Source organism: Silurus meridionalis, chromosome 11 (assembly GCF_014805685.1).
Source record: "Silurus meridionalis isolate SWU-2019-XX chromosome 11, ASM1480568v1, whole genome shotgun sequence".
Taxonomy (NCBI): Eukaryota; Metazoa; Chordata; class Actinopteri; order Siluriformes; family Siluridae; genus Silurus; species Silurus meridionalis.
In genome coordinates, this window is record NC_060894.1 from 4033406 (window position 1) to 4046504 (window position 13099).

A 13099-nucleotide genomic window follows, 5' to 3' on the forward strand; every position below is an offset into this window, starting at 1 on the left:
GTTGAAACGAGTTGCTGAATCTATTATGATTTATTTTCTAATTTATAACCCTGTGCTGAAGATCGACACGAACCGAGGCATGGCGTTTTTCTACCATCCATGATTTTTCTCTATTTAAATAAAATACTCTGACATCACAAGCATCAGCCAATTAGAAAGGACCTGGGGTGGAGCATTCATATTTCTAGTCATTAGTGTTTGATAACTGATTCAATAAAAAGTCATTTTGGCTAACTCAGACTGCTGAACATGACATTTACCCTAATCGAAAAGTGTTTTTACATACAAATGATGGGTCCTGACAGATGTCAGCCAGCCGTGTGGTGCTTTATTTTACACATCTTGCTGCTCAGCTGGATGTAAATACACAGAAGAAGCTCATTATCATGGAGAATGCGTCTGTATCTGAAAGCCACTGTTTTCGAATATCCACAAAAGTCTCTTTGATTTTAAACCTGTACATCATGAAGGATTTTTTTGTGTGTGTGTTGTTACTTACTTCCTTTTCCTGTTCAATCTGAAACTTTTTTCAAAACTCAAACCCCCAACACTCCCTATCCCAGTTAGCCCACTGTGCTAAGCTAACGGTCACAGAAATGCTTTTCTCGTGCTGTAGGAAGCCCCTTCTGCTGCAGTCGGTGCTTCTCTTCATTTTGACGATTTCAAATAGTTAAAAATGGTGTGTGAGACACAGAAAGAGAGAATAGAGAGAAAGAAAATGACAAAGATCAATGTCAGTGTTTTGGACTGGAGGTGTCCGTCTGATTGTTTCGGCCCTTGCGGACTTGGAGTTTTATTTACACGACCTGAATGACAAATACGACGGACAGGACGATGGTTGCCGTGGAGACGCTGGACAGAAACGCAGACGATTGTCTGTCGTTCTCGGATTGGTGCGAGTCGATGGAGCCGTCCATGGTGGAATCCAGAATGTTCTGTAAAGCAAAAGAGGAAGGATGATGTGAGACATTACAGACCAAAGTTATAACACGTTAATAAATGATTGGTCTCAGCATTTTATCGCCTCACTGTCAACATACAGTTTCACCACTACCTCCTTGAACATAGCATACTGAACTTGTAGTTGAAGTTGAAATCATGCAACAAAAAAAAAATCTTACTGTCATAAGAGGCTGAGGTTATGTGGATCACACATCTGTATCTGCTTAGTGTTTAAAATACACACATCTGATTTTAGATTTACTTTAGGAATTTTAGGATTTTATATTCACCCAGGAAGGTACATTCCAGAGCGTTCTCTAATCAAGAAGCTGGGCTTTAGGCTGTGGACAAAAACAGCCATCGTCATGTTGCTTTTATGAGCCTGAAACACAATTTTGCTTGAAACTGGCAGAAATGTGAGCACCTTAATTGCGCAAGCACTGAGACACATGCCTGGATTCGCACTTGTTGTGAAAGTGTTATGACCTAAAGTAGAAATGTTATTATTTCTGATTGGAAGATTGTATGTTCGAGACCAAGTATCACCAAGCAGTTTTTTGCTTCATAGACCGCTGAGATATGCAAAGAAATAACATATAGGAAATTTCCGTGTGGGATCAATAAAGTATTCTGAAAACAAACAAACAATATTAACATATTAAAACAACATATTAAAATAACTGTAATTAACAATAAACAATATCCATTTGTAGTTACGAATGGTTAAAAAAAATAAAAATAAAAATAAATAAATATACCACTGCTTATTTCTTTTCTCACATTTTAGCTGAGGAAAACTCAGTATTGTTATTTATCCGCTGCCTGAATAAGCACACAGTGTTTACCCATCAGTCACACATGGATACACTGACTGAGGCACTGGAAAGTTAAAACATCGACTATTTGATATACTGTACATTTTGAACTGTCTCAGTAGCAGCATTATTATTTCCTGTCTTCTGAGGGACCTGTTTTTTTTTTTTTTTTACCAACTTTTTATTTTCCTCACTAATGGCAAACCTGTGTGTTTCTGAGTTGTCAGCTGCATCTCCTTTACTGGGCTATACAATCAGGACCGCCCTTATCGTCGCTAACGTCATCGATCCTTGATTCGGCACAATATTCAGGCAGCTTTTTCGTCCCTGAACGTTCTGGCGTTAAAGGCTATGACAAAGAAGCGACAAATGATCTACCTGGGATGTCATACGGTGGAACAAACAGTGCATTCCTGCAGGGATGACAACTTTTGGGACGGAGACAGCATGAGTTTATTTATAGGAACGGAGTGTAGGTAGGGTTGGTGTTTGGCAGTCTAGAGCTACAAACTTACACAGACTATGTTCAAACGGGTGCAGATAAAATGTGAAGTAAGAGTGTCCAACACATACAATAGCAGGTCTTTATTGCTAATGTCGGGCGCACTGTGTGATTTTTAATAGTCTTTTGCGATTGTTGCTTGTCAGATTGTAAAAAACATGATCCCTATGTCACACTGTAGGATCTCAGTTGTCATAATGTCGTACTGTACGACAGTCAAAAAACTGACACACAAGACACAATGCTGAACTTTACGTCATCGATCCAGGACACGTTCAGACCCCCGTTCTCTTGCTAATGGTAGCTAGCAGCAAACAAAAACAATCCGTAGCTTTCATTTTGTTTATGACCTGCTTTGCTAATAAAAACTGAAAAAAAAAAACGTCTCTTGCATTAACGTCCACCTGACTGGTTTCGACATATTTCTCTGAGGTGGTTTGAAGTTGTTGTGCTAATTGCTAACTTAACGATTGTCGTAGCCGAAATCACACTGTAGGAAAGAGTCTGAAATCTTCGGAGAAAAAACATGATTGCAGCGGTCATTAATCGGCTGCCGCTGAACAAACCAGCAATCAAAGACTAGAGATTTTATCTTTGGATTATAGGAATCTTTTAGGATTTTCTAAATTTGTCATGGCTTTAAGCATGCAGTGTGCACCTGGCTTAAGAGATCCGTAGTTGGTTGTCGAGAGAAACAATTAGTGCATGGATAGAATTCCTCGAATGATCTATACACTTATTTTAATATAAGATCTAATTGCCTATGAATTCCAAACCTGAAAAGGTCCTGATCAGGACAATCCAGAAGATCCCAGAAGCACCTCATTGCAGGATCTTTACTACAGAAAAGGTTACAAATGTGTCACCAGGGGTCCCTGCTACACTGCCCACTCCTTGTTCACGCTTATGAAGTCTGGTGAACGGTACAGACACTGGGACAGCCTGTTCCCCCGGGGTGTCAGACTCATTAACAAGAGCCACACTGTAACACTTTCACCTACATGTTCCGCCTCACTTTGACACCCTGAATGTCGACAGTTCACCGAGTATTCAATTTGTTTTTAAGAACTCTTCAGAATACATTTTGCAGATGAAAGCAAATAAAAAGGGCGAGGGTTGCCATGTTTCAGCTAATTCCACAAATACCACAATTGCCTTAAAAAAAAAAAAAAAAAATACACACAGACTTAAAACAAGCCAAAATCTTTCAGACTGAAAAACAGGAATCATTCTTCTTTACACTAATTTGGATTTGAAATATACACCAAATACCCAAAAGTATGTTCACACCTGCCTATCACACTTATTTTAAGCTCTGCAGGTTGGGAGCACAAAATTGTGCAGAATGTATCTGTAGAATTATAATTTCCCTTCACTACCCACTAACCCGTTTCAGCATGTTTGCCAACGATGATTAAGCTTAACCTCCACTATTTGGAATGAACTGTGAACTGTGAACACTGACTGCCCCTGAGACCTCCTCACTCAAGATCAGTCCCTGATCTCACTAATGCTAAATGATCACATATCTCCATAGCCACTCCCCCACATAACAGGGAAGGGGAAATAAATCTGGAATGGGATGTTAAAAAACGACACATGTTAATAATGGTCACAATGTTTTGGCCATACGTGCAACCAGAAAGCCCTGCTCAAGGTACATGAATGTGATATTCAACATGAAAAAAGTTGTTTTCTCGTTTTCATGACTTATTTTTCTTATCATCTTGACATCCTAGTAATCAGTAAAGTAATTCCCCTTTTATCGCGGTGATTACGTAAACGAAAAACCGCGATAAACGGACGCCACCCCAAAAATTACATTTTAATACTGTACTGTATTAACATTTTACTTTATTTTAGAATTAATAATTATATTTATTATACAAAGATATTTTATGTATACGGTACTGTACTGTATTAACATTTTACTTTATTTTATAATTAATAATTATATTGATTATACAATGATATTTTATGTATACGGTACTGTACTGAATTAACATTTTACTACATTTTATAATTAATAATTATATTTTTATTATTACATTTAATTTCTTCAACATAGAACTCCATAAAAACAATTCCCCTGAATTTTTTGGTCTATAGTGTTATCCGCGAGAGACCGGGAAAATCAGCCAAACTAATTAGTTATGTGGCAAATACAATTCCTCGATAAACACCGGGGGCGCCAGATTCGAATCGTGGTAAAGCAGGGGATTACTATACTTAATTTTTCTGTGTATTCGGCATAAGAGCCTGTTTTAGAGGAAGACACGTGAGAAGGAGGTTGGCACGTCTGCTATATACCAGAAACATTCACAAGGCACGAGATTAAACTTTTATAACTATTATTGAAGTCGGAATTTTCTGCCTTCTGTTTTCACTGCTGCTAACCATTTAATTTCACTTAATATATAACCTTACAGGTGTATTTATTTAAAGTTGGGATCTTGAGAAAACAAGACAAAATATTATAATGCATGTCCTCTTAGGACTTGCGTACATTAATGCTGATTCAAAGTATTAAAAAACTAAAACCCTTCTATTTTACACTATTACTTGTGAACATTTGCTGCATTCAAATTAAATTTGAGCGCTGTTCAAGCTCATCTGATCTGTCTCCTGAATCAGTGAACGGTGATGATTGGACGTCTCAAAAAGCTGAACGAATAAATCTTCGAGTGAACACATGCCTGGTGTTTATGCATTAGAATCTGTCTACTTATTTCCACTGCCACCTGGACACTCATGCTTGCCATCAGGAGAAACCCTGAGCATAAAGAACAGACTTGTGGGATTCCTTTCATCACCACCATTTTTAGGCTCATCACTGAGACTGTATAGGAGAGATATTCTAGTAGAAAAATGACAGCTGTATCGCAGTAAAATCTAAAGAGATTGAGAGCCTGGGAATCAGTCAGTGTGGGACAGGACAATGTCAAGTACACGGTCATGTGACCACAGGCTTTTTTTTGTGTTGCTCTTCCGGTCGCTTGGCTCTTCACCCTGGAGTTTGTGTTTCGCTCGAGCTCCCAACACACCCGAAGTAATCAAAGTTGTGCAGCTAAAATTCCCCACGCTGAACGTCTTACCTCATCTGCACATTCAAAACTGCTGGAGGGAGAACACTTCTCTGCACCGTCCTGGGAGACACAGACACAAGAAAATATGATTGCAGAAGATAAAAGCCCCGCTAAACATCTATCAAACGTGTGTCCTGAAAAAACGTGAAACTAAAAAAATGTTTTATTTTCATTCGCCGTCCTTATTTGATCTTTTTACAATTCATTGAGACAAATCGAGTGTTTGGATGTGTGAGAAACCATAAAATTCAAATCTATCACTGTGTTAACTCCAACATCTTTTGATGAATAATACTGCATTCGACTGAAGTTTGTAACTTGGAATTTACTGCCACTTTAATTCACCTCAAGTCAGCTCTTGTATCAGCAATGTTTACACTCTACCACATCTACATTACACCCTCACACTCAATCTGTTTCTGCTTTATTTATATATACATAGTAGTAGATTCTTCAAAGGTGGCTACTCTGATGAACTGAAAAATCAAAAATACAAAACATTTTATGGGTTATTTAATTCTTATGGTTTATTACATAGTACACTATTTTTATGTGTTAATTGATAGTTAGGATGTTAAGTATTAATGTATAATGTCGGGGAAACTTTTATATTAGGGCTGTCAAAATTAACGCGTTTGTAACTTGTTCGCGCAAATTCATTTTAATGCTAATAATTTTTTTTAAACGTTTGATTAATGCACCAAGCATTTCTGTGTTCTGACCATTTTTTATTAAAGATAATTAATCAATATCAAATTCAAACTTTCAATGAAACACAACGTCCTTTCTTTACCCAGATATGAAAAATAAATAATATCAACAAAAAAAATATAAATTTTTACTGATGCGCAAAAGTTCTGTTTGGTGTCCTGATGATTTACGGAATTGAAAAGACCATAATTACTTTAAGACATATGCAACACTACTTTGTCTTCAAGTTCTGTGTTGAGTTTGGTTTCACTAATAATCAACAAACATTTGCATAAAGCAATATTTTTTATTTGACCAATATTTCATATTTGTCCATGTCCATGTTGATTAGAGTCTTAAAAATGTAAAAAGTGTTAATTTAAGGTACATTTAGAACAGATAAAAATGTACGATTAAGTTGCGATAATATTTGAATTGATTGACAGCTCTAATATATATATGATCCACTGTGATCAAACAAATACAATTTTTAATTAGTCTTTGGAAACCTGGGATCACATATTGCAGCAGCATTGCTTCGTAGCAGAAGAGTCCATGTGCTAAACTGGCATGTCCAGACCTTCCACTAATTAAAACAAAAAATACACCCAAGAAGACCCAGGACTGTTGAGCAGCTAGAATCATGTATCAGATACAAACAGAACAAAACTCCAAAAATCTAGCAACTGTTCTGCTCAGATCCCAGACATACACAGACTATTGTTGAAAAAATAGGAGATGCTAAAAAGTAGTAAGTTGGAATATACATCAAAAGTCACAAAAGTCAAAATTTTCTGAATATCATGTGAAAAAGAAAAACATGTCCTCTCATTTTTGTTTCTTTACTTTTTAATGAGCTCGTGATATCGACTAATGAAGGCCACAGTGAAAGTGCATTCTTTTTAATAAATCAGTTTTCAAAAATTGTTACGCCGTTAGTAAAGACAACTCAACCCTGCTTCACATTTAAGATCATAATGCAGACCATTGTTGAGAAAAGAAAGCTAAGACGGATTCACATATTTTTTTAAAGGTTAAATTCATGTTTTTTTAATGTGGTGTTAAAAAAATGAGATACAAGGGCTAAATAGCACAGCAGTCATATCGGCACTTGTGGAAAATCACACAGCGTTTCTATGACTGGTGTATTCCTAATTGGCGAGTTTCCAAGTTTGACGGCTTGACACCTCCAGCATTTTGACTAAATATCTGACGAAATCACGTACAACACAAATGTCGAGTTATTAAAGTCGTAATCACGCACACCTGCCTCTCTAACTCACTGAATCAGATGGCTTGTATTAGCATTGTGTAAATCCTTACACTTATCAGAAGAAATATAATTAGTACAGAGTTTTTTTCACTCTTGTATAACCAATTAGTGTGAAAATACATCACTGTCCACCAAGGGAACATTCTGGAAAAAAAAACTGTTAAATGAGATGTCATTGAACACACTGGTAGATGTTGGCAATTTAAACATGGACAATAATTGAAACTTCAAAGAATCCTCACCGTCTTCTGCTCGTACAGCTGTAAAGCATTATGAGAACTTTGTTGCTAGGCAACGAACCGAGGGGAATTCAGTAGCTGACAGCGTGTCGAGCTAGCAGATCGGCATGAAGTCAATTTTATGAACGATTTGGACGCACAGCGATGCCAGAAATGAAACAAATGAATTGTAAAGTAAACATTTCTCTCGGATGTGTTGAAAAAATGCTAATACAATAAGACTGTATGGCTTAAAATACTGTAATTAGCATTTAGCATTAATCTTTAATGCTCACACGTTTGCCTATGTTTATAGGCTTGCCTGTGTGGCAAAACAATCAAAAGATGTATCTAATTTATTGTACTGTATAATAAAAATATGAAGTAATCACTGCAAATCAGATTCTTTTTCTAGAGCAACATGTTCTATAGAATGTTTGCTAACACATATTCTGCTAACATTGTTGGAATGCAGCTGGTACGTATGATGCATTCCAACCCCAAAACTTCATGCAGAGCTATTAAAACTGTATTGTCTATTGCCTCTTGTGACACCAGAAGAGCTCTGAGCCTTTGAGTCCTGGACTCTACAAGACCTCTGAAGGTGTATTTGGTACCAAGAAGTTAGCAGCAGATTCTATAAGTCCTGTGAACTGTGTGGAGGAGCCTCCATGGACTTGACTTGTTTGACCAACACATCTTACAGCTTCTTAATCAATGAAACAGTGTTTAGAACAAAATGACAATCGCTCAGATCATCTGCTGGCTTGCTTTTTTTGCACAATGCCTGCTTCTCCAGGTAAGTGATGAACATGTACACGGCTATCCACATGATGTAAAATAAAATGTAATTCATCAGACCAGGAAGAGTTCTTCCATTGCCCCATGGTCTAGTCCTGATTGGTGTTTTCAGCAGTATACAGGTGTCAGCGTGGGTACTCCAACTGCTCTGCAGACACACGGTCCAATATGTAGCAAGCTGTGTTGCTTTGTGTGTTCTGACACATTTCTATCAAAGCCAGCATGAACATTTTCAGCAAATTGTGCTACAGGAGCTTTTCACTCTTTTTGATCCTTGGGATTCCATGACCCTGTCAATGGTCCACCCATTGTCCTTCTGTGGACAACTTTCAGAAGGTACTAACCACTCCATGATGTGAACATCTCACAGGACCTTGCCTAGCCCATAGTTCAGACTGCTCACTTGCTGCATAATACACCAATCAGGCATAACTTTATAGTCTCCAATATAAAGACCACCTGCCTAATATAGTGTTCGCCCCCTTTTTACCCCCAAAACAATTTTGACCCTTTGAGCATTAACAGCATTAACTTTTTCAGCAGTTTGAGCTACAGGGGCTCATCTGTTGGATCGGACCACACGGGACAGCTTTCGCTCCTCAAGTGCATTAATGAGCCTCGGCCGCCCATGACCCTGTCACCGGTTCACCACTGTTACTTCCTTGGACCACTTTTGATAGATACTGACCACTGCAGACCGGGAACATCCCACAAGAGCTGCAGTTTTGGAGATGCTCTGACCCAGACATCTAGCCTTCACAATTTGGCTCTTGGCAAACTCAAAACCTTATGCTTGCCCATCAAATTAAAGACAAATATTCAATTGCTGCCTAATAAATCCCACCCACTAATAGATGTCATGATGAGGAGATAATCAGACCTCCTGGAGTGTTTAAAGGCTCTGGCATGGGATTAAGCTGTTTTATGAGTTGCTCAGAAGCTCCAAGTTTTATAAACATAATCACTGTATAAGACTGTAGGAAGAACATTACTTATAATCTTACACTCCAGTGCTCATGTTAGTTCTCACTCTCCAGTGTTTTGTATTGTTGAAAGATTTATGATCACACTCTTGATATCACCCAAATGAGGATGGGTTTCCCTTTTGAGTCTGGTTCCTCTCAAGGTTTCTTCCTCATAACATCTAAGGGAGTTTTTCCTTGCCACAGTCGCCACGGCTGCTCATCAGGGATAAATACACACCATTCACCTTCACTGGTGATTTCTGTAAAGCTGCTTTGAGACAATGTCTGTTGTAAAAAGCGCAATAGAAATAAACTTGACTTGACTCAATTCACCGGTCATAATGTTAAAATGTCACAAAGTTATGTCTGGTCAGTGTACAGTATATCTGACCCCATAACAGTTGCAGTAGGGAGATGTTCAATGGTATTCTTTTTACCTTTCAGTGGATTGAATGCTTTAGCAGATAATGTATAAATAGTCTTTCCCTTGCCTCATTTGATTTTCTCACCTTGAAGATAATATAAGAAAACCTTTTTTTTTCCAAACCTTGTTTTGTCACGCTAGCAAAAAAACAGTTAAAAAAAATCTACTTATTAGTCACAGGTCTCTGGTAAAATATACAAGCTCTATCAAGCAATACTTGCAAAAGTTGAAAAGATTGATACTAAAGGCAGTCAAATATTAAGTTTTAATTAATTTCGTTTCTTTTCCCGGAGCTAAAATCACTTCCCTACTCCTGTAAAGACCTGAAAAAGCTATTTATTCATTTCTGCATGCGCTGGAATTCATATTCATGGTGCAGTGGCACATTTTGTATCTATTAACTGCATATAGGAAATGCCTCTTTCTCTTTTTCACGTGGACTATTATATTTATAGCTTGATCGTTCACTCGTGTTACGATGATGATCCCGCGCCCATTTTTTTTCCCCTTCGCGGAATGACAAGCAGCCGCATGGGAGATGCAGCGAGAACGCCATATTTTCATAATATTTAAAATGCGTTCATGTTTGCGCATCTAAATCCATTTTCAGTCAGGTAAAGGATGTTCTCTAGGAGAAAGAAGCCGTTCCTGAACGAGGCAAAAAGGAATTGGAAATGTAGTCGTTAATATTCAGTATAAAACATCCCTGCCAAGCCGGGGATTGTGTTACAGCATCGTTTTCCAGCTCCTCCCGATGAAGATTAACATCAAAACACTTCCAGCTTATAATAAAAATATACAGTATATATATATATATGATGATATCCCTTTTGTGTGACTGTGTGTGTGGGTGTGAGTGTGTATGTTTGCTTAGTGTAGGAAGCAATCAAACACACACTCAAAGACTTTCTTCCTCCACGTGCCCTTACAAGAGATACAAATGAAACTTATTTGTTTAAACTGTATTTATTATTCACGTCTACTTACAGAAAGAGTTTAATAAGACAAACCACAGCATGGAATAATTCTCAATTCTGAGTATATTCTTTTTTAGCGGACGATCCACATTAGCTTAGATGCATGTGTGTAAATGTGTATATACATGTTGACTGTATAAACATATATGTATATTCAGTGTCAGTCACATCTTTAAAAACACCTAGTCTTCATTTATGAGAGACATTTTTGCCTCTAATAGAAAAACTTCTGTAAAGAAGATGTTAGCAGACTGTCTCACCCCCCATAGTCAAACATGGAGGTGGAAGTTTAATGGTATGGGGTTGTTTTGCAGCAGGGAATGTTGGAGACTTATTGGAGGGAATACTGAAGCAACATGGCAACAATTACATACTTCAACACCATGCAATTCCGTCTGGACTGCTGCTCATTGGAACCGACTTCTCCATGCAACAAGACAATGAGCTAAAGCTCTGTGCTATTTAGAGAGCAAACACTCGACTGGAGTGATATCTATCATTTAAGTGCCTGCCCAGTAACCGCACCTAAATCCTATTGAACTGCTCTGGGATGAACTGGATCACAAGGTCAGAAAGAACTCTCCAACTAGCGTAAAGCTGTCAGGATGTCAAAAGTGCGTGTAATCACAACTAGGCATTATTACATCTTTATAGTTTTAATCCTGCACGATGGCTCAGTTGAAGCTAAAAAATCACTTAGATCTGATGAAATGTTGGTGAAAACTTCAGGAATAAAAAGCTCTAATAAATGAGCAAAATATTACTGTAATCTTTCACATTAGGTACATATAATAAATCTGTATCTACAAACTGTGGAATTAATTTTACATTAAAAAAGCTTCCTTAATACATTCTAGTCTTTTTAAAAAACCAAAAGTGACACATTCATTCTGTCAGATTGTAAACTTTTCTTTAGTAATTCATCACCAAACTGTCATAGCAAAAAAGTATTCGCGACTGCAGGGAAAACGTTCTTGATAAAACGACAGACTTCTGTTTAGCGTACATTCTGTATTCGCCTTACACCTTACACTCTCATAATTTTCACCAAAAGACAAACCCGCCACACCTGGGCACATTGGATATCATCATAATATCGTAAACTGTAATAAGTCTGGGCGATTGCTGTGCGGAACACAGAACGCTGGCAAACACCCAAACCGAGACTAATAAATATCCACCACTCAGATTCTCAGTGTGTGATGGAGATGAAACAAAGCCACACATCTGTGCTGAAGAGCCCTAAAAAAACACGGCCAATAAATTACGTTCTGTACCGAGAATGCTCGAGAAAGGAGCATATGTTTGAGTTTATCGCAATCTGGTGCCAGTCTAGATCAAAAGAACATCTCGGTTTTAATAATCTGGACCCTGGTGCTTGATTGGAAGTGGAAGTCTGAGGTACATTGGGATGCTTTATGAGGAATTTTTGATTCAAGCTCAGAAAATAATTCTCTATGCATCATGTGGTATAGTGTATGTATCGGTTCTAGCTAGTGAAGCCTCAGATTGTTCGGTCACATGTTTCTAATCACTTTTACTTGTTTCTTATCGCCTTCATTAGCACTTGTTTATACCGTCGCTCTTCACAGCACTTACTGCAACACTTGTTTCGTGTTTTTTTTTCTGGTTATTCCGCACTTACTTCCTCCTTCGCTTCAACTACATGGAATTATCGTTTTGATATTATTTTGCGTTTGTATTAGTTAAGTTCGGATTCGATATACTTTCGATTCTTAAAGACTTTCGCAAAATATCTAATCAATTGATTTGATATCAGTCGTATCCGTCTATTCCGTATTAACCGGTGGCTGAACGTGCATTTCACACCTAGGCCTTCAGAGGTGTCCTACCCGAGAAACACAGTAGAACAGAGCGCTGCATCACAGACAGGAATCTCATACAGAATGAAAAAAGGTGAAGACTAAAGCACCCCAATGAACACAGTATAGCAAGTCTCCTTTCACTGTAGCCACAGCTGCATCGCCCACATACATCATCTCAGCAAAAGCGTTAATATTTACCTCATAAAATGGTGATCCATAGATTTAGATTTTTCCTACGGATTTGAAATAAGGGGGCAAATTGTGTATTTTGTGCAAATTTTACAGGAAAGAAAATGCTAAATTTCATGAAAAAGCTTAATGTTTTTGGCTGACCTTTTCTCACAATGTCCAACTTTTCTTGAAAAGTCCATCTTGTAAATGTCCTTGTAAGTGTATCTGCGACCAAATCAATTTCTTCTCCTCTGCCAGTCATTGTGAAATAGAAAAACGAGTAAATCTACACATAGTTTGTGTACTTTGCTACAGATGAGCTTTCTGACCATCGATTCAAAGGATGTTAAAATGCCGACATGTTTGGATGCCTTTGAGCGGGCCTTGGCAGAAAAAAACAAAACACCAG

General features: G+C 37.8%; 1 protein-coding gene across 1 annotated transcript in view; it reads right to left on the minus strand.

Moving 5' to 3' along the window:
• Positions 1–308: 308 nt before the first annotated feature.
• The window catches only part of gfra2b (GDNF family receptor alpha 2b), an 88743-nt gene continuing 75952 nt past the window's right edge, over positions 309–13099 (minus strand). The window contains exons 8-9 of the mRNA XM_046861999.1: positions 5355–5405; positions 309–935 (exon numbers count right to left, since the gene is read on the minus strand). Coding sequence (XP_046717955.1) covers positions 798–935; positions 5355–5405 — 189 coding nt within the window. The 3' untranslated portion in view covers positions 309–797. The remainder of the gene's footprint in view (positions 936–5354; positions 5406–13099) is intronic.